A 27,591-nucleotide genomic window follows, 5' to 3' on the forward strand; every position below is an offset into this window, starting at 1 on the left:
GTTGTTAAGAGCACTTTCTGGCGTCAAGTGGTTTTAATATAGCACCAACAACACCCACATGACCTGTGACAGCACATTTAATTGTGATTACGATGGTGAGTTTGTTAGAGGCATAGTTAGTTCAGGCAGCAGCTCCCAAGAAATATCCATATTTACACAGGAGGTTTAGTGTATCGTTAGGACTGCAGTTTTTTTTATTAATTGAGAGTATCTTTCATTCCATGTGCATTATATTGCTTATTCTAAAAATTATATCTGTATGCTCTTTTCATAAAGAGGGGACGCTTCAAGATGTTTTTTGTGCCATGGTCTCCACAAAGGGAAGAGACTAACCATTTTTTTTTTACCTCACTGTGTGCTCGGCTACGAGCTCTGTTGAGGACACATCGCAGTGGGAAGTAATTTCCTGCTTCCTTCTTGTTAAAGCACTATTGGAACAGATTTTGTGCTGAAATTGAATCAGACATCATGCAGCTTGGACAGATAAAACAGACTTCATGCTCTTTTCAATCCATTATTCCTCTGGTGGATTTATATAGGAAACTGATCTGAGGGGCTGGGAGGAAGCAGCTTGAGAGTGCTGCAACTCTGATGCTGTCCCTATTTTTATTTATTTTTTATTTGTGTTAATCTTAAATCCACTTTCTCTGAGTTGGCTTTTCTTTCAGGTGTTTGATTGTTCGAATACACAGTATTTTAGTCATCAGAATATGAGTTTAGTAGACGATTACAGCAACTTTTTGAAATCTACTAATCCTCATCTGTTAACCCGCATTGCCTCTTCCATCTTTGTCATTCTTATTATCAGTATCCATCCAATATATGTTAAATATTCCTTCCCGTTTTTGACTGTGTTGCCTTCACTGATGCTGTACTGTCACATTTAATATAAGTCTTCACGCAAACCCAGGAAAACGTCGCAGCAAATCATCAGACTGACGATTAACACCTGTTACCTGATACCACTGACAGGTAGAGAGAAAGAGAGAGAGAGCGCAAAAGAAAGACACGGTTAAGTGGGTTTAGATGACAGATTTACGATGGCATACAGAAGATCTGAAACAGACGGTAAGAAAAGTTAGAGACAGTCAAACTCACAGCTGATACAGCTCAGATGTGAGTCAGCAACAAAAAGGATGAGAAGCGCAGCAACCAAACAGATGTCTGCCAGAGTACAACTTGACAACCACTGGAGTGGATCAAGTGATGTGTCTCTCACTCACCTGGGGCGTCTTGAATGTCAAACTAACCAACCTGGTGGAGCAGGAGACTTGTGACAAAATAAAAAACAGGAATGAGAAATAGTGAAGTAGGTAGTTAGTAAGTTAGCAAATTAGCCATGAGCAGGCTTAGGTTTGAAAGCATTTTATTAAATTCAATCTACAAATGCGAATTAATCAAAATCATCACATTTAAATAGGTTTTGCTTTCAACATAAACTAAGATAATCAATAGCTAAAATTTGAAGATCAATTATCACTTTTTGTTGAAAAGATTTCATTGGAAGCTAATTCATGTTTATTACAATCTGTAAATAAGATGTGAATATACGATATGTTGATTATCTGAAACATTGAAATAGCAGGTAAATATATGGAAGGAGCCAATGAAAAAAATATTAAGCCTCAAATATTGATATGATTCTTCTGATATTCATGTTACACAATAAATTATTTCTCTAAGGAAGAGTCCCCAGTCTGTCAGTTGTTGATGTAAAGTGATGTTACTGTTCCCTCACAATCACTCTTTGGCTGAGCAGAGACACTGGCTTTCAGGAAGCCAAATGTTTAATTTTAGTTATGGAGTTATGGATTTAATCTGTTGCTGGTAATATTTATTATTTTAACAAAAGTGAATGGTCAGCACTCGTAAAATATTTGATAAGAATGCTGGGTATTTTTGCCATATACAAAATGGAACTGGTTATTGGGACCCATCCCTAGCAAGGAAGAGCGTTGCAGCTGACAAAATGGCACACAGTACACATGGACCAAAGGAGACAAATTCATTCAATTTTAGGTGAGAATCAGTCAATCAATCACTGGGCAAACATGTCTATTGATAAAAATTAGTGGAGTACACAAGTTAAAGGAATATAAAACTTTAAAATTATGGGTAAAACTATATAATGAAAATTGTAGAGTCACTCATGCTCGATTAACTCTGTAATCTTGTCACATTACAGCAGTAGTCTGAGCAAACACGCACTGATTTGCATTTTATTTTCTCAACTCTTAAGATATTTATCTTTCAACATGCGCAGCATTTGGATGTGGTAGTGTAGTTAAGGATAGCAGGAGCTTCTCTTCACCCCCTCAGAGGAAACAATCTGCTGCCAATCATTTTTGTTCATAAAACAACTTCATTACTTCACAACATCCCCTCACCCCCCCAAAAAAACAGACAGCAGAACTGAAACGCAATGCATCGTACAATTGTTTTGGTAATGTAAATAAGCAGGAATAGATTTAAATCATGCCAGTATTTTCCTTTAACTGTTCACTTACTATATCTGTTATGATTTGAAATCCTAGAGACCCAAAAGCAGGACACTTCCAAGGGACTGAGATCGCTATGATTAATTCCCTGCCAGCGATCTTAGTCTGCCTGCAACATTCAGAGTCTCGTCGTTTTTTTGCCACCTGCCCAGCTTACTCCACCTGCCTTGTTCACCGTAAAACCGACCAAGATTCTCATTCCTCACTTGCACCTTCTGATGTTGAGAATAAACCTGACAGTGTCTGGCAAAATCCGGCAACACGAGGTAAAAAAAAAAAACAAGACCAGAACTAGAGATTGGCCATTGCATAAATACCATGTTGGTAAACTGACCAATCTGGTGAAGACTGCCATGAAGAGCTGGGGTAGATATACTGCGAGGTCTTGATGAATGGAGTCGCAGGTATGCAAGTGATTAGGAGCAGGAAACAGCCAGACCATGACAATATCATGTGATGAACTGTCCAAATTCTACTTTTGTGGCATACGTCTTCCTTTTTGGGAAATATTATTATCCACAAACAATATAATCTGTTTAAACTGTCAAACTTGTTCTCAGTTACCACGCTCACTCACTCAAGTCTGCTTTGCTTCGAAGGTGTGAAAAAGTGTCTGGACATAAACAGATGGAGGAATCATTCTCTTCAGCTAGTCAGGGCGTGGAATTTCCATTTAAAGTTTTTTGACGTGTAGCAGATTGTTGTATTTGAAGTGAGTTGAAATAAGTGCAAATGGTTGACTGTTTACGTTTGCTGATCATCACATGAGGCCTGCAGAGTGAGTCCGCAGAGTGGAACTGTTTCTCATTCAATCCGGTCGGTCACACTGCCGTCCGTGGCTACTCTCACCGCCGGCTGCTCTCTGCTAATGGAGATATCACCTCCTCCCTCCCTCCCATCCCCATCTCTATTCTCTTTGTTGTCCTTTTCCCTCCACTCTCCTCCACTTTCACTCCTTTCAAATCCTTCTGTTGTGCCTCTTCATTGGCCCATTCAGTGAAACTAATCGACAGTAAGCCATCACTCAGTGCAGTCTGCATCTCTTTTTTTCTGCAGAAACTAATCAGAACCATTGTTGGTTATCCAAGACACGCTCCCTCCGTCGCTCATTGTACTGTAAGTCAACAAATGATTCATAACAAGTAGAAGAGGCAGTCAAAAAAGAAAAACAAATAAGGTTTATTATTGAGTGCAATTCTGTAGGGCAGGCAGACTGAGTCTTTCAGCAAGGCTCAATATTTCCTTATAGTGAATGCCAGGCGATGTAATGGCAATCAATTGACATTTTGAGACTCCCGGGGTACCGCTTTACCACTGGCGCCAGGAAATGCTACAGCTGAGGGGGGAAAAAAAAATCTAATCAGGGAGTTAAACAAATATTTACTTAAAAGTGTAATGACTCCGATTATTCTTTTGAGCATTGGTGCTAATGCAGATAATGTTTCTGATCAATAAAAAATGAAGCAGCAGATATGTCATCTGCCTTAAAGCCCCCCTCCAGTGTATTTTGACATTTCTATGATAGTTCATATTTTTGTGCTCAAAGTTGCAAAAATTGCTTAGCTTGCGCAGGCGCACTGTCATGCCTCGTTAAAAAGCTGTCACGCCGTCACGCCTCGTTAAGTCAGAGCATCAAACCGATAAACATCGTTGTGAGCTAGCTAACCAATTTATCATGTAATTTACTTACAGTAGGTATGTCTCTCTGTGTCTGATTGTTAGTTTGTCTTTCTAGTTTAGTTAGCTAAGTTAACTTAGTTGTAGTTAGCCAGGTGTAGTTAGCTAGCATAGTTATTGCAGAACGTTAGCTAACACAGTATATCATTAGTGAACACTCCAGCCGGTCAGTTTTTGGTTGTCATGGTAATGTGTTATGTCAGACTATTAACCACACCCCCATTCTCTGTTTGAGAAAGAACGTTAAAACGGCAGTTAAAATTGGCTGGAGGGGGCTTTAAAGGACGTCAAAGCTCCCATAACTCTCTCTGTGACATCACCCACTGGTTTGTGGACTACCGTTTTGAAGGTTCGTGTTTGGCATTTTGCCTGTCGCCACCTGTTGTTGTTTGGAATCAGAAGTGACCATATTTGGATGAGAGGCTGAAGCTTGCGAGCCTGGTTAGCAAGCTGCATCCGTAAATCACGTTAACTTTGATATTCATTCTGATACTAATTTTAGCTAGCCCAAACCAGGATCAAAAGATAATGTGCATTAGTACAATTGAATGCTGCACAACACAATTTTAGATGACCAAAATGCCACAATTAACTTTCATGAACTGAAAACACATTCAAAGCTTCAAAGTTCGTAGATGACAACGACAGCCCTCAAAAACATGTTCACGGTTCAGTTCGCCTCTATCCTGTCGTAGCGACTTGTCAATCACAAGGTAGCCACGACCTAAAGCACCTTAATGGTCTATTTTCTTCTAAATGGGACCATAATTTACAAAATGAACGTAACTCTGTATTGATGAAGACTTGAAACTACCAATTAAGACCATAAACTCATTAGGAAATGGTTTACTGAGGTAATACATCAGGGGGAAGTAGTATTAGTAGTAGTAGTTTTGTTGACTCCAATGCAATCTGACTTTTTTTTGCAACTAGTTGAGTTGCCCCCTACTGGCTGCCACTTCCTTATTGGCTTCATTTTTTCAGACCCGAGGTTGCATTTGGTAGGAGGTTACCCACTTTGATGTTTGAATGACAGTAATGTCTGTTGTGTGTTATGCCTTTTACGATTGTTTTATGCCTCATGTCTTGGGCCTTGATTAGCATACAATGTGTGATGTACTGTAGCCTCTCTGTTTTGCCCTTTTCTCTCTTTTGGATGCAGAAAATAAAAAATATTTTCGCTTCAGAATTGTCATTTTCATTAACAACTCAATCCACTCACCTTCCACAGTCTCCATAGGATTCTTCTGACTTCATCACATCCACCAAAATTAGAAACCTGCTGAGTTTCATCTCACACTCACAAGGAGATACAATACTACCACAGACCATTAACTTCCTACATACTATATCCTCTCCGCCTTTCTTTTATCTCTCTCTGTGATTATATGCATTCTCTCTCTTCTTTTAGCAGTGGGTAAAATGTTTGTTTTTTTACCTCTCACTTACTTCGCCATGTGATATTCTATTTTCTCCCAATAGGTTTTGTCCATCTATTCTACAACCACACTCACAAATAATTATGCAGTTGTTTTTCTTATATGCCTATAGACATTGCACTGCTTCATGCAAAATATTTGATGCCAATTAAGACAGTATACTCCGTTTGTTTATATGCAGTCAGCACCAGGCTGGGGAAAGGAAAAGGAGGGAGTTGTATGTGACACATATATTGTTGTTTAGATAGGATAGCAACCTCCGAACTGTCTTGATGGGATTGTGGGCAAATCCAAATTAAATCAAAATCTCAGTAAACTAATTGCCTTCACAAGTGGCGGGGGGTTGTGACTAGTAGTTGTTGGAGATCAGAGTTTATGGTCCTTCAAATGAGTTGTTAAGAAAGCAAAAAAAAAACGACAAGAGCACTGCCTGCAAATTAAACTGTACAAGGAGGAAGGGTCCTGGTAGAGAGCGAGTGGGAAGCGCTAATGTTTAAATGACACACTAGCTAGCTCCAACCTAGGTCTGCTTAAAGTACAGGACTTGTATACAGCAGTCAATATACCTAATTACTCTGTTCTTGCTAACTGCATCTTACGCTTCAACACTGGGACTGTAAAAATCAGAGTGGATGCTCATAGTACTTATAGACATAATGTAATGATTTTCACCCCCTCCTCTCTTGGGTGTTGGACTAGCTAATGCCTAATCTACTGCTGTTGTAGTTGATTCCTTTCTCAGCCATTGCTGTAAATGGAAAAAATAAATTGAAGTTAAATGAAATTTATTTACCTGTTATGGTACTGTATACTGTCAGTGTAGCTCTGTGTTGGTCCCTGATGAATAGTCTCTGAATTGTTAAATTTATATATGTACTAAATACTGTATTTTCTAAGAAGGCTTTCTGGTCCCTTAAACAAAACCGAAATCAATGGCAGTGTCCCGAGAAAGCAAGTAGGAAAGTAAGGTTAAAGTAAAGAAGTATAAAAAATTATTACTTAAGAAAGCAAAACTGCTTGTGTTTTCAATTTTTTGGTATAATTTTATATTATAATTTAAAAATGCCATTGCAAACCGAAATTTGCATTTGTGAATGCTACTCTATGCTCCTGTCTACATGTGTGACTATACAAAGAGTATGTTTGTTTACACCAGTGAAAGGTAAGGAAATTTAAGTCGTTTAAATCGGCTTTTTTATTTATCCAACAAAAGTTCTCTATCAGTTCATTACAATATAAAATAATTTAGATTAGGAAGTAAAATAAACAAAATAAGTTGATAAAACAAAAATGATAGGCTGTCTTAAAAAAAAAAAATTACTTAAAATATATTTATTTTTTAAATTCACCTTCACCAGGAGATCTACATATGTATTAATATTTTACCAGCAGAATCAAATAGTTTTACAAGATATATTTGTGGTCATGTTCTTAGTCTCTAACAGAGCTTAGCCATGTCATGTGAAATGCTTCATTGAGAACAAATATATAACTGGGACCACTATAGAAAGTTGCAGATGAACATTTAATGTCCAGGAATTCACATCCGCTACACTGCCAGGGGACCCTGAAATATAAATGAAAACAATAGCTGATGTTATATTGATTACTGATTTGACTTGCTGTTTGTTAACTGTGTAAATTATCACATTTCAGCTTTTATGTTGTATTTGATTTAATGTTGAACAGTGCACCTTTAGTTATTTATTTTTTCATTTAAATATGCTTGATACAGGACATTTTCTTCAGTCATATAATTATTATTAGTATTAAAATATGTTGCTTTTAAAAAGTTGCTTGAACCAGTTAAAGGCAAACGTGCATGTGATCAGGATGGTGCCACCTCTCCCTCATTTTGAGCCAGGAAAAACCTACAACAAGTCGGATTGCATTGGAGTCTACAACAGAGAGTACCTTATTCCCCTCAAGGAATCATTTCTCAAATTGCATCCCTGATTGGCAGTAACTGAAAATATATTTCAGTGTTTTTTCCATAAAAAAGGTTAAATCAAAATTGTTGCAAATTGTCTCCTACGTCAGTAAGAAGGTACAGTTGTGTAATTGCTGTTTATTGATAGCTAACATTGACATCTTAGATTTTTTTTCCTCACACATTAACACAAGATTAAAGGTCTGCAGAGGTGATCTAGTCATTTACTTTTAAAGCACACAGCAAACGGTGACAGTGATTAATTAAAGTTTTTCGTGTGTGTGTGTGTATATTCAGTAAATAGTCAGCATTCAGTCAGCAAGATCTTCTGTTTATGTACTTTTTTTCACATTTGATTATGTTGAGGATATTTTTAGACACACTAATGACTTGGATTGAACTTGTCTATCATGTATGCTAATGCATGTCTGTGTTATAACCACTACACAAGAGTAACTCCTTAATAGCTTAGATATTAAATTACTGTCAATTAAGGGTAAAAGTGTGATGTGAGCTGAATAGCTCTGAATCTGCAGTTTAAATTCTGTGACCGTTTTACTGTTAAACTAACAGCATCATTCTTTCAAGGAAACAATCACGATAAGTGTAGAATGAGGTGATTTGTTTTAACTGCTTCATTAGAGAAACCAAGAATAAAAGATATTGTTTAATGCGATACTCATGGTGTCGGAAAAATTTTCCTGTTTTCTTGAATGTTGAAAATGAATGTGTAATCTTCTTAGTGAGTTAATTAAAAAAAATTATATTCTCTCTCATGTCCTGAATTTCTGTAAAATTAAAATGCAGCCAGTAAACAAGAATTGAATGCAACGGAGTGATACTTTGTTCTTGCTCGGTTAATGAAGCTAGAAACAAAGAGAAAGGAGAGGAGGGCATTATCTTTGGGCTGTATGTTTAGACTCCAGTACTTTCTAGTTGAAAATTAGATTATATGAAGACAACACCAAAAGTGATTCATGTGGTGTCACATTCTGCCTGATCGGTCCTGTTTAGGTCTCTTTGAGTTTTGTTTATTGGTCTGTTCGGTATCTGTTATTTAGTATGTGTTTTTGGTCTCTTGTGTTATACTGTTTCGCCTCGTTTATTCTTGTGAGGATGGTTGTGTTGGTTCTCATTCTGTTTTCTTGTCGTATTACTTAGTCCTGCGTTTCAGTTCTGTGTCTCAGTTCATGTCTTAGTGTTACTTCTGATTTGTGTACTTTGGTGTGTATTATTTTGCCCATGTCTGCTCTGTGTTCTGTTTAATCCTTGTTTCAGTCTGTTTCCCTTGTTATGCTGTAGTCCATCTGTATTAGTTTGTATCTACGCTGTGCCTTTAGTGCTGTTTAGTCTGTTTCCTGTCTATTTTGGTTTTGATCCGTGCCTGTCTTGTACCTGTTTGCTTCATGCTTAGTTTCTGTCTGCCTGCCTGCCTCTCTGTTTTTCCCTGCTGTCTCTCTGCCTCGTTAGCCCTGATCCCGGTCACCTGTGTTGCTCCCGCCCTGCTCATTAGTCCCTGAGTATATGTTTGGTGTTTCTGTTCATTCCCTGTCCGGTCACTGTAGTGTGAATATTCTCTGTTGTGTCATGTGTGAAGTGTCCTGTCAGTTTCTCTCCTGTCTTGGATTAGGGATAAAATCTGCTATCTGTAAGCCTTGTATATTCCTGTCGTTTGGATTAAAGTCCCTGAACTGCATCTCCGCTCTAGTGTCTTGCGTTTGGGCTCACACTCCTGCTCTGCGCTCACCTCAATTCATGACATGTGGAGTGCAATTCATAGGATAGTGTTAAAACTTTACACTTTGTTTTTTTAACAATTTTTTTCACTTTAAAAGTCACTCTCTGACTGGCCTCATAACATATGCATTGCAGCCTGTTGTACACTCCTCCTGTTTTTTAAAAATGATTTGATTGCATTTTTCTGTAATTTGATAGTTGACAGCAAAGAATGATGGGGGGGGGGAGAGAAAGACCGATGATGGGCTGCTACATAGAGAGCGTAAGTTACTCGCTTCTGCTTCCGGCCCATGGGACCTTGTTTTGGAAAAAATATGTTACGTGGTCAAGGAGACAACTTATTTTTTTGATCCTATTTGAACTGTGCCTTGAATTACTCATTTGATGTTTGTCATTTTAAAAGATAATACTGTCCATCAAGAAAGTTGCAGTTTACATGTTGTGTGAAAACCGTTAACTACATCTCTTGTCTCATACAATTATACGTCACCAACATGTTAATGCGGTAATAATAATGAATTACATTTATATAGTGCTTCATCATTGAAACTCAAAGCGCTTCACAGTGAAGTGGGGGGGACTCACCTGAACCACCACCAATGTGTAGCACCCACCTGGGTGATGCATGGCAGCCATTTAAGCACCAGAACGCTCACCACCATCAGCTTGAGGCAGAGAAGGAGGGAAACGTTGAGCCAGTTACTATGGGGGATGATTAGATGGCCAGATGGTGAAAGCCAGGTTGGGAATTTTGGGATCTTTAATGACCACAGTGAGTCAGGACCTCGGTTTAACGTCTCATCTGAAGGATGGCAGCTCCTATAGTACAGTGTCCCTGTCACTGCGCTGGGGCATTGGGATCTTATAATGAGGACCAGAGGGAAGACTCCCCCCTACTGGCCCACCAACACCTCTTCCAGCAGCAACTTAGTTCTCCCAGAAGGTCTCCCATCCAGGTACTGGCCAAGCCCAAATCTGCTTAGCTTCGGTCAATCAGCAGTAGCAGGGTTTACATTGGTATGGCTGCCAGCAAATGCGTTCTCTAATGCTAGTTAACATTCATAGCTTGATTGCTGATAGCAAGATAAATTATGTTCCATGCAGTCTTATACTTCAACAGTTTTACATCAAACTGCAACTTTCCTGACTTTTTAAATGTTTTTTAAATTGACCATCATATGTGTAATTCAGAGCACAGTTCAAACGGGATCAAAAAATTTGTTGTCTCTTGCCATTGACTACCGCACATATTTTTTCCGTAGTAAGGTCCCATAGTGGTCCATCGGAAGGGGAGGGACTTAGACTCTCTATGACATGGAAAACATAGGGTGAATGAGGAACATGACATATGGCAAACATCCCGATGTCAGACTTGAATCACAGACATTGCATTTTCACTGTCCACATCAGTGGTACACCCACATTCTTATCCAAAGCTTGGATTGTAAAGCTACAGTTATAACAGATACCTGACTGGTATGGTTCTCCTTGTCATTGTGTCTTCCCCTGTAAAAAAAAATAAAAACATTCTGCTTACTAACGAGGGGAGATTTTATTCATGGCCATCACCGTCTCATCACCTTAAAACCGTTGGCTGAGTCTCGAAACTCCGTCCAAAGTCATAATTTTTGGAGGCCTCTGCAAGATCTTTCTATACATGTGAGAAATGGACCCCCCTTGGGTCAGTGCTATTATTTGATGATGTATGATCTCAGTCATGTAATGTTTCCAATAGGAATATTAAAGGAAAATAAATTGAAGGATTTGTAAGGTCCTGTAGACAGCAGCCTATTTTTCATATAGGAAGTCCGAGCTATGTCTGTCCTCACTTCTACCCTCAATTGCCCCACTTTCCTCACTGACTCCCTTCCCTTATTATCTCTCCTCACTCACCCCACCGCCTCCAGTTCTTATCTTCCCTTCCTCTCTGTTACTCTGTTCTCCTGGTTAACCCTTTTGGTCTTCCTCCTTTCATCCTGTTTTTTCACGTCTCGTCATGTCCTCTGTTTCCATCTTCTGCTAATACAGTATATCCATCTTTATCCATCTCTACTGTTGTCCCTGGTGTTGAGTAATGGAGCCTTACACGTCCACAGTCACACAAATGGTGTCAACAAGTCACCCATTAATGCTGAGCTGGATCTTTCTGACAACACTGTGTAATTCTGCATCCCTCTCGCCTGTGTGTTGGTGCACGTACTGTACTGAGAGAGTATGAGCGTGTGTGTGTGTGTAGTCAAGTTTGATTACTGTATTACTGGGCACTGGGAGGTCACTGATTTTTTGCACATACTCAGTCTGCTCCCTCACCTTTCAATAGCACTGAGGTTTAGTCATTATTCTGTGATATTAGTGAAATGTTGATGCATCCCATAGGATCGTTTTTTCCCCCCCTTATTTTTCCATTCTTAGCTCCCTGTTACTGATCCACTCTGCTCTCATCCGCTTCTCTCGTATTTTATCATGTGTGTAGGATACATTATCTCACTTTCCCCTCCTGGTGCTGTACTCCTGGTGAGGGATATTTATGATTTACACTGCATTAGAGAACCTCTAAACTCTATATAGATTTGTCGAGAGACTCATGTAATTTGCATGAAAAGCACAGAGGTTTTCTACCACGTTGTACAGGTTTCTCTGTGCAGATTAAGTATTTTAGCTTGGATGTATTACCTGCTTATGAGCCAATTTTCTAGATATTCCTGGTTGGCCCCTCAGCTTTGGCGTGCTATGTCTGTGAAAATAAGACTTTCAGAATCGGTAACATCTTTTAAATCTCTTCTCTGATGTCCTGTTTGTCTATCCTTTTCATTTTTATGCTTTTCTTCCTCTTATTTTCATCCCTTGTTTTTAAAGTTTGTCTTTTTCTCCTTGTTTGCTTCGCCTATTCTCGTTCACTGGTTGTTGTTGTTATCTATGCCTTAATATTTGATCTTACAGTCCACGGAAGGATTACTCTATTCCACTGCAACATCATTGTAATCAAATAAATGGTTAAAAGAAATGGATCTGACATGACTTAAATTAATCAATACATAACACAGTAATGCAGTGTCTCTTAGAATATGAGCTGGGACCCAATTTAAATATAGATTATCAAGCGTCTGTCTCCATACAGAATTGTGTTTTCGTGAGCTTCAGTCCCAGGGGAAGACACTAATAGATATTTTGATTTCAATACGAGGATGGACAAGTTGACGGTCTCCTGCAGTAATGTTATTTACTGGAAGGCACTATCTTGTTCCTGGATTTCTGTGTTCATATTACTGTCATATCTGATTTTACCCACTGCTGTACTATATCCACTTTTAGACTGATTCTTCTGCTAAGTGAATTAGTCCTCCATAATGTGCAGTCTGATGCTGTAATGGCTGCAGATGTTCCTTAGGAAATTGCCAAAGATGCCATGCATATTGCAGCCAATGACACTTGTAACCTTATTAAGAGAGGAGCCATATGCTACAACAATGTTTTTTATTAGCCATGCTTGCGCCATATCTCTATAAATAGCGGTGTCTGTCGGTCACTCAGTCCACCACTTTGGTCCATACTGAAAAATCTCAACAATTATGGTCATCTCATCTCATTTTATACAGACATTCATAGTCCCCAGAGGATGAATCTTAATTACTTTGGTGATCCCTTGACATTTCCTGCCACCAGCAGGTTCCCGTTGGAAGGATTGCCATGACATTTGGTACAGATATCCATGGGACCTAGAAGATAAATCCTGATGACTTGTGATGATCCCCTGACCTTTTCTGTAGCGTCATTAGCAGTTTTCACTTATCCTGTGAAATATGTCACCATCTACTGGATCTGTTGGCACTTTTTATACTGATATCCATGACTCAGAGACAACACTACTTAAGGACTTTGGTGATGTTGCATAGCCAGTGTGCAGACTATTTCATAGGCCCAGCTTTCGGGGCTACGGCAGCCTCTCCACACTGTTTCGACCTGACCTTTATTTTCTTTGTGTGATGGAAGAATTTAGAAAGTTGCGCAGCGCTGTTGAGAGCCTCCAGCTGCAGTAGCACATGGATCATTCATAAAATCAGGAGCGTTGGACTTCATCCAGCCAGAGGGAACAACCACTGTCCGTCCAGTGTGTCCACGGTTTACCGGAGAGGGAGCGGGGCGCTGGAGCGTACACGCCAAGGGAGAGGAGGTTGTGGAGGGTTGGTGATCGTTCAATCTGGCTAGATGAAGTCCAACGCTCTTAATTTATGCATGATCCATGATGATACAGAAAAATAGAAATGAATGGCAAAAATAGCATATTGTCAATATTTCAGACCCCCCAAAATATCACAAATCACGTTTTATGGGGAGCTTATGTCTTAAGTGGAGCCAAGCTCCCCGTGGCTCCACCGTAGTTTGCACCATGGCCGTAGCTTTGAGAAAAAAAACATGATAAACATCTTCAGGTATTTTCTTAGATCTCTCAGGTAACCAGCTGCTTTAGATCAGCCTAAAACAAAATGCTATCTGAATGCTGATGTACTTAATCAATATTTGACCGGAAATAGGAGAATCCTGAGTGTTTGAGTGGCTCGCAGGCAAAGCCACGCGCCACAATAAGACATTATATTTGCTTTAGTTAGTTTTGTACGTGGCTATAATGTAGTGCTCACTTCTACAATCATATTTGCCATAGTCACTATGAGATGCAATGCGACTTGAAACGAAATAGCCTATATGTTTTGTGAGTGTGACCAATCTGGGGACGGAGGCAGACAACAGCTGTTGCAAACAGGCGCACGTGTACAGCAGCCATTTAGTTTGAAAAAGAGTAGGAATACAGCACTGGTCATAGATGGAACAAAACGCAGCTGCTTTGTTTTTCCGTTTTGGCTTTAAAAGAGAAAAACCAAAAAACAACTTTTTGGTTTTTCCGATTTGGTTTTGTAATAAAATAATCAAAGAACGATCCATACACGGATTCATTTGTCTCAGGTGTGCTTTTTGTGTCATTTCTGTTGCTCAGTACAAGGATGTCAAGGATAAATACCTTAAATGCATCACTAATGGATTTACAGTACTACATGTTGTGATAGCCATCCTGGAAATGGCCCATTTCCATGGTCTGATGTGTGCTCTTTCTACAAAACAGCTCTTATATTAGACTGCCTTTAAGGAGTCACAGCTCTGCTGCCTCAACCACCACCTAATTTGTTTGGGAAAAATGTGAGACCTTGAGCCAGAAACTGAGCCTGCCATCCATGAGTAAACTGTGCTAGCTGTGGGCTGCTATTAGACTTAGTGAAGACATCTTCAAATGTATATGAAATGCTATGTGAGTATCATGTGAGCAGGATTAATGTGTATTTACATCAGCTAGTGCAAGCTCATACAAATGAAACTCACTTGAAAAATGCCCATACTGTATTTGTAGTCTGTTTTATAGTCACCTCAGCACCTCAGTCTAAAATGGTCTTGATTTTGAAGAGTCTCTTTGTAAGTTTGTTTCAGTTCATTTCACACTTGCTTTTGGGTGGAAAAAAGGAGTAGATCCAAAGAAAGCAGTAAGTATTGTGGGTGAAAATGTGCCTGCAATAGACCATAAAAGTGTGTGTGATAGTGTGCTTTAATGCATTGAGTTTCCACCCTTACAAGTGTAATATTCCAGGTGTAAAGATGCCTAAACACCACTCAAAGACAGCAGAGCACAGTCATGCTGTTTGCTGCAGTGTTTTCTGTCTCCTGCATGAGCACAAGATGGGACTCCTAGTATGAATAATGTCTTCCCTTGTGGTTCTCTTTCTCTCCCTATAATCCACTCTCTGCTCTATCTCAGCAGGGCGAGAGTCCCATCTAGAATGATCACTAGTCTTTGGTCTCTCCGAGTGACTTGATAGAGTAGAAGGATAGTGTGAATGAGAAGTAATGTACAGGCACAATAATTGCATTTTGTTAATGATATTTCATCTCATCGGTATATTGTGTTTTATGTCGTCAAAACTTTTTCATTCACAACATTTCTGTTGCTCTAAACAAACATGTTTCCTTTGTACAGGCCCAACACGTTTTTCCAATTTATTTTTTTTACTTTGACCCTGTTCTTGCAGCTCTGTGTGAAATTTGTCCAAACAAAAAGATGAAAAGCTGTAAGAAGGTTTTAGGAACAGTTTGATGCATTTTAAATCTCTGCCAGCTGGACATGTCATCTGCTTATTGGCATGAGACAAAGCTTTCCTCTCCAGTGGATTGATAGGTCAAGTCGACATCCCAGCCCCCTGCAAAGAGTGATACTTGTACACTAGACAGAAAGATACAGTGGTGGAAATGGCAAGGTTTTACTGGGGGCACCATACTGGGGGTTGAGGGATGGGGTGGTCTATTGCATTCATAGATTTTTTACAAACCAATTCTTATTTACTTTCCTTATCATCATGAGAGCTGCATGAAAAATATATTACTAAAGTTACCTAACATTACAAACATTGCCGAGATCTACTGATCTATTTTCTTGATGATAGACTTGATACGTTGCTTATTCAACTTCCAAACACATGTTGTCCTGCTATTCTCTGCTCTGCTGCTCTCATGCTGTCTCCTCTCCTGTCCTCCCCAACAACAACAATAAACGCACGAATCGTCAAATAATCAAGATTAACTACACTAAATTCAGATTAGAACTGAAAATATTAAATATAGCTAAATGTTGTTTCTAGAGCAGCAACAGTAATGTTTACAACTGTAAAGTCATGCTATACTCTATACGCTTTCTACATATTTGCGTGTGTTTGCTTGTTTAACAGGTGGATGAAGTATTAGCATTTTACTCATGAAGGTTTTATTGCACTTACAGTAGCAAGCATAGTTGTCGTCAACTTGAATAATCTTGGGATTTCATAGCTTCATGTATATGTATATATGTGTGTATATAGTGTACGCACATATGGTTGGTCTCTCTTTACATTGTCAGTAGTAACTATGTGTGATGGTGATATGCATCAACCATCAGCTCATCTTCCTGACAGAGGCAGAAACACAGAGAGAGAGAGAGAGGGATAAAGAAGCAATGAGAATGCACTAAAGGGTGATGGTGAGAGGAAGACAGAGGTCAAAACACAGAGCTAGAGTTGGATATAGTTTCTGTAGTGCACTATTTCAGTGTAAATGAGTAAAGATTAAAGCTCAGAACGCCCACTAAAAATAAAGGTTTATAACAAGGTTTTAAAGATTTTCTTGGCTGCTCAGACTCTTACTGTTATTTGGCCAATTAAGTCAGTGTATTAGAAGTTTAAAGCTTTGCTGCAAAGACCTGGTTCAGTCTTTGGCTGTGGTACTTAGTGTGTATTCCCCTATCGAGCATAACTGGCAGTGTGGCCACTGGTGAGGAGACACATGGCTGTCAACAACCTGCCAAGACCAACTGAGATATTAGTAACAGGTAGTGTATACAGTGTCTACACACTGGGAAGGAAAGGGGGAAAAAGAAAGTAGTAGTACTAATGTTAAAGAATTCTTTCATCCTTCTCTTTTAAAACTGAGTAATTGTGTTGTTTGTGGCTCTCAGTTGTTCTTTCCAAGAGAACACAGAGCCCTTTTTAAAGCATGACAATCACAGATGCAAAGCTATTCAACAAACATCAATATTTTTTGTTCACAATGTTCAACCTCTGACTTCCATTAGTCCTCCTGTCATCTGTAAAAACCTAAGAAATCCATCACAAACCACGGGCATGAATATAATATTTTGAAAAAGTGGAGGTTTTTCTTGCCTTTGCCATTCTCACTCCTCTGGATGTGACTCATTTAGATACAGTTAGAATCCACAAAGCTTGTAAATTACACTGAGAGTCCTTACAATAATGCTGAACTAAAATGTGCATTGAAGTTATAGAACTTTGAACACCGAATCATGTTTGCACTGCATGCGCTACTTTGCACCCCGATAATTGCACCAGGAACTATTATTGATAACTATGTATGTTTTAGCATTTTATTTTATTGTGTTAACTAAGTGCTGACTATTCATCTTGTTAATATCTATTTATTCATAGCAATTACCTTTCTCTAGTCTATAGTCTTCTATATTTTGCACTACGTGGCTGAGGGAGATGCTTCGCTGTTACTTTGTTTTATACAATGACACTAATGATGCTTAACTTGAAAAAAAGACAGAGAAATATATGATATTAATCCTCTTGTTCCTTCTCTTCCACAGTCAACAAGCACAAGCCGTGGATAGAGACATCTTACCATGGTGTGATCACTGAGAACATGGACACGGTGCTGCTGGACCCTCCACTGGTAGCTCTAGACAAGGATGCCCCGGTCCCCTATGCTGGTAGGAAAAACAAATACACACACAAATACATACACAGTATAACACACGTACAGTATACATATCCTCCCACACATACATTGTCTCACACGTAGGGGCTGAAGGATGCTTCAGTACTGTGTGCAGGCAACTGTGGCGACTTCACACCACAAGACAGGAACAGATGATCTGACAGTTCTCTGTACTCACTGTTTGTCATGGAGAGTGAATTCCATTTATCACCCTTAGCAGTGTTATATAAATGGTTTTCTCTCTTTTTTTAAGAGCACCTTCTTTTCGGTTTTGTATAGAATTTCTTAAAAGTCACAGGGCAAAGGGCTTGCAAATAACTAAGGAAGATATTTTGTTCCTTTAGGGGAATATATAGGAATACGTTTGTGATTACTGCAAATAGTTATACTGAAGTGTTGTTTATCTACAGAGTCGCCGCAACATATATCTGTTATATAAAACTTTTGGCCACTGTTAAACTGTTAACTGTAAATAGCAGGGAGTTTTGAGTTGGATGGAGGACAGTTGACTAATTCAAGCTTGCTGAGGTTAATGAAAATGCATTTATTTTCATAATAGGGGTGCACCAAATGTTTGGCCACCAAAATTAATCGGCTGAAAATAGCAAAAAAAAAGCGGTCAAAACGGAACAAATTTAACCAAACAATTACGTTAATGTCGGCAGTGTGGAAGCATTTTAAAGTGTCAGAGAAAGACGCAAAAATCACCGTTTGCAGACACTGTTCGGCTGAATTGTCTCCTAGCACATCCACTCCATCTGTGGCTGACTTCTTAGAAATGGCAACAAACGTTCTGACCTGCTTTGAGTGTCACTCGTTTCTGAGAAGGCGATTAAGCTAGCTGCACCAAAATTTGTAGTGCACACGTATTCAAGCATTTATGGTAAAGACAGACAGGTTAGCGACTTTATCCTGTCATTTTCTCTCCTTACAAAGATTAAGTGTTGCTGTATGAGAGTCCTTCCTGAAGAGCGGCAATGAAGTCCTCATGTTGCGTGATATCAGAACTACATACAACATTATTTATCAAATTGGGTCAGACTTGATGAATTTAGCGCGAGGATACACATGTGACAACGTCCGGTTTTCAAAATAAGGTGTCTATATGGTATGGAAATAAGATTAATTGGATTATATTGACAGAAAGTATAAAACATATTACATGTCTACATTAAAAGTAAATGGACATATTTAGGGGCCTCGGACCCAAACACCATAGTGTCTCCAAATCCTGTGGGAAACACTGAGTAAAAAGCACATTTCTGACTATTTAATTCATGCAATGGTCAAAAAAAAGAGGCCAAAACGGCAAATGTTTTCATTATATTCGGTTTCAGCTTCGGCCAAGAATTTTCATTTCGGTGCATCCCTATTTCATAATCTTGTCAGGTATCAAGTTTCAAGCTAAGATACTTCTTCACTCCCCCAGACACAGATCTATTCACAGCCTCTGCTAATTGAAGCCATGTGTCATCCCTTTTCTTGCTGCTGTATTGCCCCATTTAATCCGACCGTAAGATTGTTGTCAATAGTGGAAGAATATAAGAAATTCTCCTGAGCCATTTCAGCTTTTCATAATGTAAACGTTACAGCCTGAATCTTATTCTGACACTTTGGAGCTTGTCGATAATATCAATTAGTTACAAAGCAGTTTTCATTCACAACATTTTACACCATATAAGAAGCAAGATGATAGTTTGTCTTGTTTATATTTTCACCACAACACCTATCTAAAATTTTAAGTGTATGCACGTTCTTTAATTTGAATGTACATTAGATTAGGGTTTATTCTTTTTTTTTCTCCAGATTTTTCTATCATGCATGTAGCAATTTTGTTTTGGTCCTCGCAGCAGAACCATTCGTTTATTAATTTTCTGACTTAAATGAAAATAATCTCTAAATCTTTATTACTCTGTGCATTGTTATATATTGTCATAAAGTACTTAGCAAAAACAGGAGCCCTGGACCTGGGGATGTGTTAAATAGTAGTATTAGATTTATAGATGCTTTGCATTCACTGAAAGTTTGGTTACTGAGAACTCACCGTAGCTTTTAGAGAATAGGTCTCCACAGCCTCGTAGGCACATACAAATCCTTTGAGTAGTCCATGAAATACACCTCCAGGACAACATTTGTTCTTTTTAACTCTTTATTGCTTCTCATGTAGCCCATAATGGTTTCCATTAAACCTGGTGCTGGGAGCGTAGTGTTGACTGAAAGTTGCCTGGTTGAGTCAAATAACAGGTACATGTGTAATAATGACAGTATGATGTGATTATAATAAAGCTCATCTGCAGATGATTGTTTCAGGCGATGATTATGTTGTCTAACAAGAGCTGAAATCAGACAGCCATCTTGCAGGTACAGCACTGTTGACAGTGATGGGAAGGAGAGAGAGCCAGAGAGAGCTGTTATAATTGGACAAAGTATTCTGAGACTCAAAGGCAAACGAAGAGGCTTTTTGGCAGCTAACGCTTTACTGCTAATTATGGCGAAATGGCTCCTATTAATCCCAGCTCTGACAACCATGGAAAACTGATACTCAGCTATTTTACTCCCTCTGTTTTCCTTTTTTTGTGTGTGTTTTTGCTCCAGTGGCACAGCCATACTTTTGTGTGCTTCAGTGTTACGTCACATGTGAGCTGTTCTGTAAATAATAGGTAAGTACAGCTGACTTTGAGGAGTGTAAAACAGCCTGGATCCATGTTAGAGGCTCTTTTGATCTGCATTGTACGTATACAGTACACTGCAACCCAAATACTGTGGTATATGTAGTTGTACTGTATATGAAGATTTAATTATCATTTGGAAGGGTTTTAGAATATATTATGCAAAAATAGCAACTTCATTCATCTTTTATTCATATCACAAAAATGGATATGCTGAAGATATTTCTCACATACATTGTTCTTCTCCAATCAAGCAGAACTGTCTTACAGTAATTTACAATACATAGCTATCCTTAGTAACCAAATCCATGGCACAGTGAATGTTTAATGACACCGCAACGAGCAGCCAGACAAAGAAGGAAATTAATTTTGATTGTTTTTCTCAATGATTAACACTTGGTTTGTTGACTTGAGAAGGTCAAGCCGGGTGAAATATTACCAGTGAGGTAAAAGCAGAGCTGTGCGCTGGCTGCTGACTGGTGATATTTCTCTCCTTGTTTTTCACTGCTTGCAGTCTAATGAATGAAACCCATACAATTGCTACCAAGGAAACTCTGAAAAAATGGCCATCAAAAGAGCAGCTCTGTCCCAATTTATCTCCCTTAGCAATTGTCTACTGCTACAGCGCACCCTGTGTTTTGCACAAACTCATACATACCCCCCTCCTCTTCTTTTCTCAGATCTTTATCTCAATCTGTGCCTCCGTTTGTGTCTTTCACTCCACCTAGTGCCACATTCCTTCTTTCTCAGTCCTACTGTCCTTTCTCCTCTTCTGGATCTCGATACTTTGCCCCTAGTGAGCCCATATACAGGCAGTCACTTATGCACTACAGACACTCTCATCAATCCTGGTTTTGTTTTACTGCAGAAAGGAGTAGGCTGTCCTTCTGGCTCCACATTAATTGCAGTGTGGGAACACAGACCAGGATTGTTAAGTACTTGCCTATTTTCTCCTCTCCTCCTGTAGTTTTTTCTTACCGTCCTCTCCCAGTCATTGCCCCTCGATCACAAGCAGTTCTCCTCCAAATGCCTCACACATCTCCTCATTTTCACGTCTTTCCCCACTTCACCATTTTATCTACATATTCTTTTTCTCTTTCTCCTGTTCTGTCCTGCCTTCTCCTGCGGTACCACATTTTACTTTGATGTAAACTACCCACAGTGGGTCTCACTTGAACATTATATGCTGAGACAGGCATCCTGGAGATAAATTGTTATTGCTGCATGCCATGATGGCATCCTCCATCCTCTGCACCCCCCTCAACACCTCCCTTGGAGCAAAGGTGTGTGGGTCGAAGAGTATGTGCTGATCGAGCGTTCTCAATCAAATTAGCATGAGGAATGGTGGCAGTGGACTCCAGGGTGCTGCGACGCAGGCAGGCAGTTTCATTTGCTTATTCTTTATCTCAAGGCCACAGTCAACAGGCACGGATTCTCCCCATTCATCATGGTGCCAGAATAGTGTGCTGAGGTACATTGTTGCCTCTGCAGAACTCAGACAGGGTACAGGAACAAAAGTAGGTGGACAATCGGGAGAATGGATAGCTGAGAGAAATAAATGGAGGAGACAGATGGACAATGAAAATGAGAGTGTGTAGCCACCAGCAGCTTGATTATTCTCATTGGTTTAGGTTGTGTGTGCGTGCGTGTGTGTGTGTGTGCGCGTGTGTGTGTTCGTGTAACACATGCCGAGAATGATAATAATCATTGTTTACACAAAGTCCAGAGGTAACATTGTTTTTAATGTGCTTGAACTTGGGATTTGAGTGTGAGCCTGAATGTCTTGTTGATACTTTGATGTGTACTTTCTTGCTCATCATCATTATCATAATCATCCGTCATTTTATCTTCTAATAATTAATGAATTATTTATCTACAGTAGCTGTATTGTGAAGTCCACCAACAGTCCAGTAATAGCAGCTTCACTCCATAGTTAGTATCTGTTTTGATAGCTCTCACAGACCAATACACATTCGCTGCTGTTATATGCAAGAAAATAGATTTGAAGCCTAAGATGATGTGTTGGCTTGCAGTTATACATGTAAAGTGAGAGCCATTATGTGGTCAGTGTTGACAGCTGTATTGATTACATTGTAAGTCGATCTGTGAGATAGTTGAAATGCCAATGCTGGGACAGCCACTTCAGTGAATCTTCAATTCAATAAACTTTCCTGGGTCAATAGTGTGGTTGGTCAGTTTTTTCAACCACCTTCTTGCACTTCAATAATCAAGTTTTACCGTATATAAAAGGAGGCATGTTTGGATGCATTTATTATGATCTAAACCTCATTCAGACTGACTTTACCCCTGCGTGAAAAAACGCTGGACTTCCTGTATTTGATGTCTTGCTGGTACCTGAAGCAACACGCCCCCATCAACAAAATTTAATTTCTCAGTAGTATAATTCCCCAAGGTACCGGTACAAGAATTCAGTCCATCTTTTTGCCAGCATCAGGCCAAAGTTGAGATTTTGGTATTGAAGATACCAAATATTTAATTTGTCAAGAACATTTTTTTAAAATTTGATCCACTCATCGCTTGCAAGGAGGCATGTTTGAGATGCTTTTGCCCTGCCTGTTAAACAGGATTTCTTTCATACTCCAAACCTCTTGGTCATGACTTGATGAATCTGGTTTCAGTAAGATAATATTGACATTAGATAGTATTGCTTCAGTCACACTTTGTGTTGAAGATACTTATTGTAGATTCCACTGTGGAATGTTTCTTCCATTTTCATGGTTACAAAGAAAAAATAGGCATAATTTCTATTTTTGTCAGTGCTAGTCATCCTATTTTTACCAAGCACACAGTCAAAATCTATTTACTGCTTGTGGTGTGGTATGGTATGATATGGAAAACATAGGACTTTTATCACAAGTTCAAAGTGGTGAGCAGGACTTTTGTAATGAAAATCTGTCTGAATTATGTGTGTATTATTTATGTGACTACCCGACTTGAAATGAGTCGCAAAGTTGGATGTTTGAATAATTGTGAGTGAAAAGTGTTGATGCAGCTCTGTCAGTCACATAATTCTTTTGCCAATTGTTGCACTGACGACACAAACAGGAAGTGGTGCATAGCTCTCAAGTGCTTTCTCTAGTCATAGTTAAAAATCCTAGGTGAATCCACAAGTTCTCATCATTGCACACTCTGTTACTTACAGCTGTATTTTCTTTCCCCTTTGTACAATGCTACCATGACAATAATAGCTTTTGATGTGCTGTACATGCGTATACCTCAAAATATTTTCCATCTGCTCAGAAACAGCAGGATGGCATATTATAACCTAAAAGAGGAGAATAGAAAATAAGAGTAAATAAAGCAGAGAACCTAATTGCATGATTGAATTAAAGTACAATTTTATCACGGATCATTTTGACTGTGTTGCTGTTAAGCATCTTCACATGATGATGATAGTCAGTTTCACTTTGCCAAATCCCAATATACTGTATCTGCAGTCACTACCTGAGAGTGAAACTGTACCAAGGTGACAAAAGCAGAGGTGCTAATTAAACTGTAGGGCCCAACAAAACAGGAGCTATGACGCACTTCAAAGGAGGTGCGGCAAAAGAAGAAGCAGAACAAGGAGGGACACAAAAATGTAAGAAAAGGGGAGCTGGGGAGATGAAACGGAGAAACAAAGGTAGACCCAGGAAATATAGATATGCTGTGTGTGTGTGTGTGTGTGTGTGTGAGAAAAAGAGAGAGACAGAGAGGGGGAATAGAAAGACACGATGTGATGGATCATCAAAGGATAAGCAAGAGTATTGAAGGGACAGTCTGATCAAACCACGCAGGTGTCTACCTGTCTGCCCCGAGGAGAAGAGGAACATATCACTTTGCCTGCCTCGCTTTCTTTCTCTCTCTCTCCCTCGCCCTGTCCTCTTTGCCTTTGTGTAGCTGTTAAATTTCTGCAGCGGGTGCTTGCTTAATCGGGAGGTAATACTGAGGCAGGTCTGCTACATGAAACGGATGCATCACATCAAAGATTCTGTATTCTCTTTAGAGTGATGACACCTACCTGAAGCCACATTTCTCTGTGCTGCAGCCAGCATTAGCAGACCTGCATGAACATCTTATTTTATTTTGCCAGTATCTTAATGTTAGCCCCTAAAAAAACAGTACAGTAATAATATCACATTATTACTAGTGCTGGGCAACAATAAAAAAAAATTTATCGCGATTAATCACATTGTTAAGCGCAAAATTGAATCATGAATTCTAAAATAGTGTATTGCGTTCTTTTAATTGCAATGCATTTAATGCAAACATTTTAAATAAATAAGGTGCTTTTTACTAGCAGTTTTCCCTTTACACATTAGCAATAAAACATTTCTTGTAAATATCAACTTAAACATTATTGTAATCAAATCAAATATAAAGCCAAAGCTATTTGCCACTGCCAGGGCATTACCTTTTATCTAGCTTGTTAGGACAAGTTAGAGTCCAGAGCTACATAACATCATAACAGGCACCTTCTGAGCAACAGGTTAACATATATAAATCTGTTGTCTTGTTTTTTTCTAAACAGGTATTAGCAGAAATTTTTCTTTTATCAGAGAGCAGCAGTCTATGTTCAGTAGCAAGTGTCCCTGTGAGGTGAAGTGGTCAAGCACAAGGCGTAGCGACAAGCGGGCGCATTCCCGTGAAACTGTCGCGGTTGTGCTCGTCTCACGCACATGCCCGCCCGCCGATCTGTCTTGAACTTTTTGTCGCACAATTTGACCACAATAATAATGCGTCAACTTGCCCAGCCCTAATGTCAGTATTAGTATGTGGTATTGGTATTAGACTGTATTAGAAGTATACCTCGTATACAGATTAGAAAAACACTAAATTAGGCTAAAATATACTTCACTATACTATAGGTTTTTGCTGTGTTTGTGTGTGTAGAACCTCATATAATGCTATGGACATTGCAGGAGATTTTCAGAAAAAGGTATCCAACACTTTTAAAACTTATGCCAGGCCCAGACACAAGTCCACTATGGTTTTGGAGTTGAATTATAGTTTTGTCTGTGCAAGCCTTTCTCTTCATACTGTATCTCCCTCCATTTTTTTCTCTTCAGAGCAGGAGCCTGGCTCTCAGTGAATTGTCAGAGTGTGTGTATTGATATCTCCTCCTTGCCTTAGGACATGAGGTTCAGTGCTACGCCTCCACACCCATCTCTCTGTGTTTGCTCCCAGCAGGACAGATACGTTCCCCTTTTTTTCTCCCTCTCTGTCCTCTCAATCCATTTTCTGGTTTCCCCTCTCCCTCACTGTCTCTCCCTCTTGCTCTTTTTCTCACTCCTCCTTCATCACAGTAGATCCCCTTTTAAACGTCTCCACAGTCACATTTTTCTCCTGCCTGAGACAATGACATCCTCTTATTACAAAGCAGAGAGATATCGTCTTTGTCACATTTTATTGATTCGCTTGACCTTGTATCTGACCTGCGCGTTTTCCCCATGATGGTTAGCTTGCCAGTTACTCTCTCTAAATGGCGTGTTGTTTGTACATGAAGAGCTTTAAAAGCTTTCAAAATGTTATTTTGATCTAATCATTGTAGAGGGGGAGACATTTTACTTTCAAAATGTTAATTAGGCTATAATAAATGATAAAATTTCCTAAAAACAAATGCTCCATTAGCTTCTCCACTGGATTAGTATTTGGTCCTGATATTCATTCAGCTTTTTAAGGTTGAAAATTAGCCAGTTCTAAGAGAGGGAGTTTAAGCATTATGGGACAGTGCAGCAAAAATGTAGAAGCACAAGGGAATACTGTGATGAATAATACCCACCTACATAACAATTGCCTTTGTTTGAGTGCTACAGTTAATGCAGTTATGTATTAATTGATGACTTCAGGTAAATGGAATGTGGTTGTCAATGTTTAACGTTTTAATGTTTAGCCTAGGCTAATGACGATGTGTCAGAGACAGGAACGCCACTGTGCAGTTCAACAACTACACTTTCACATTCCTGTTGCATGCAGTAGAAATATTTTTCTGCATCTAAGTTTATTTGATTAACAGTTAATTGATATCTTTTGAATCATAAATGAGTAAAAATGTCCTATCAATCCTAAGCTGAAATAATATAAAATCACATTTGAATTAAATTGTATCCACTAGCTTTGAATCACAGTATATCTTATCTTTGCATATAGATCCTGGATCAATTATTGTATTTCATCGTGGACTATTATATCATAAATACAGAGATATATACACACCCCTAGGAAGATATGCAGCAACCAGTTCATTAAATGTTTGTGTTTACTCAATATTATAAAGAGCGGTTATATCGTGTTATAAAAAGCCCTAATGTAAAAGCCAATTTAGCGAAAGACAAAACAAATGGAAAGATACATTTTATTACTGACTAAGCAATTTGTGGTCTTGTGGCCCACTCTCCACAACACACCTGCCACTTGGCCTGCAGGTGATGTGTGTATGTGTGTGTGTTTGTTTGTCTGAGCGTGTGTGTACGTAGACTGCTTCTATAAATGTTATAGCCTTCTGTTGTCAATAGGCTATAATGGATTACACTAACTCCATCCCCTTTAGAACCCATCTGTGTTCGACTGCAATATTAGTCTCACACAGGGTTATTCAAGGTTTCCTTCCTTTATATTTAATTAATTGCTTAAGACAGATACAGTATATGACCATTATTTAATATTGTCATCTCATATTCTGCATTATAGAGCTGTGCGTCTCTAAGCTGAGGCTGAATGCACCCTTGTCTTGTTTCAGCGAAACTACAGAATAAGTAACAAGACAATTTAAGCAGGGAGAAGAAGGAGTTTCTCAATTCAATTCAAATTAGCTTTATTGGCATGAATGTGTAACAACAATATTGCCAAAGTTTCTCACTAATTCTCACTATCTGGAATAAATTGCACATATCTACTCTTTTACCACAACATACCTGATACCTGTGATCATCCAGCAGATTGTTTCAGGATCTGAAGACCCTATCCAAAATAACCTGCATCTCACGAAAAATGTCAAAGAAGAAAAAAATCCATTTCCACTTTCTGAAATGATACATTAAGAGTCTGGTATTGCGCAACATTAACAAACGGGGAAAACGTCTCGGGTTACGTATGTAACCCTGGTTCCCCGAGAAGGGGAACGAGAGACTGCGTCGGTTACGACACTATGGGAACGCCTCTAGGCGAAGCAGGTCTGAACGTGAATGAAATCACTCCAATCCTATTGGCCTGTTGCTAGAACGGTAAGGTGTGACGGAATAACCGGAGGAGTATAAAGCACACCTGTACACACTCATCATTAGCTTAAACTATGAAGCAGGCGCTTCAGGCGGGGAGAGAGGTGCGGCGGACCG

General features: G+C 39.1%; 1 protein-coding gene across 1 annotated transcript in view; it reads left to right on the forward strand.

Moving 5' to 3' along the window:
- The first annotated feature begins 2,574 nt into the window (after positions 1 to 2,574).
- The window catches only part of LOC123972497 (calsyntenin-2-like), a 103,748-nt gene continuing 78,731 nt past the window's right edge, over positions 2,575 to 27,591 (forward strand). The window contains exons 1-2 of the mRNA XM_046052018.1: positions 2,575 to 2,764; positions 17,458 to 17,580. Coding sequence (XP_045907974.1) covers positions 2,575 to 2,764; positions 17,458 to 17,580 — 313 coding nt within the window. The remainder of the gene's footprint in view (positions 2,765 to 17,457; positions 17,581 to 27,591) is intronic.

The sequence above is a fragment of the Micropterus dolomieu genome, linkage group LG06 (genome assembly GCF_021292245.1).
Source record: "Micropterus dolomieu isolate WLL.071019.BEF.003 ecotype Adirondacks linkage group LG06, ASM2129224v1, whole genome shotgun sequence".
In the NCBI taxonomy this organism is placed as follows: domain Eukaryota; kingdom Metazoa; phylum Chordata; class Actinopteri; order Centrarchiformes; family Centrarchidae; genus Micropterus; species Micropterus dolomieu.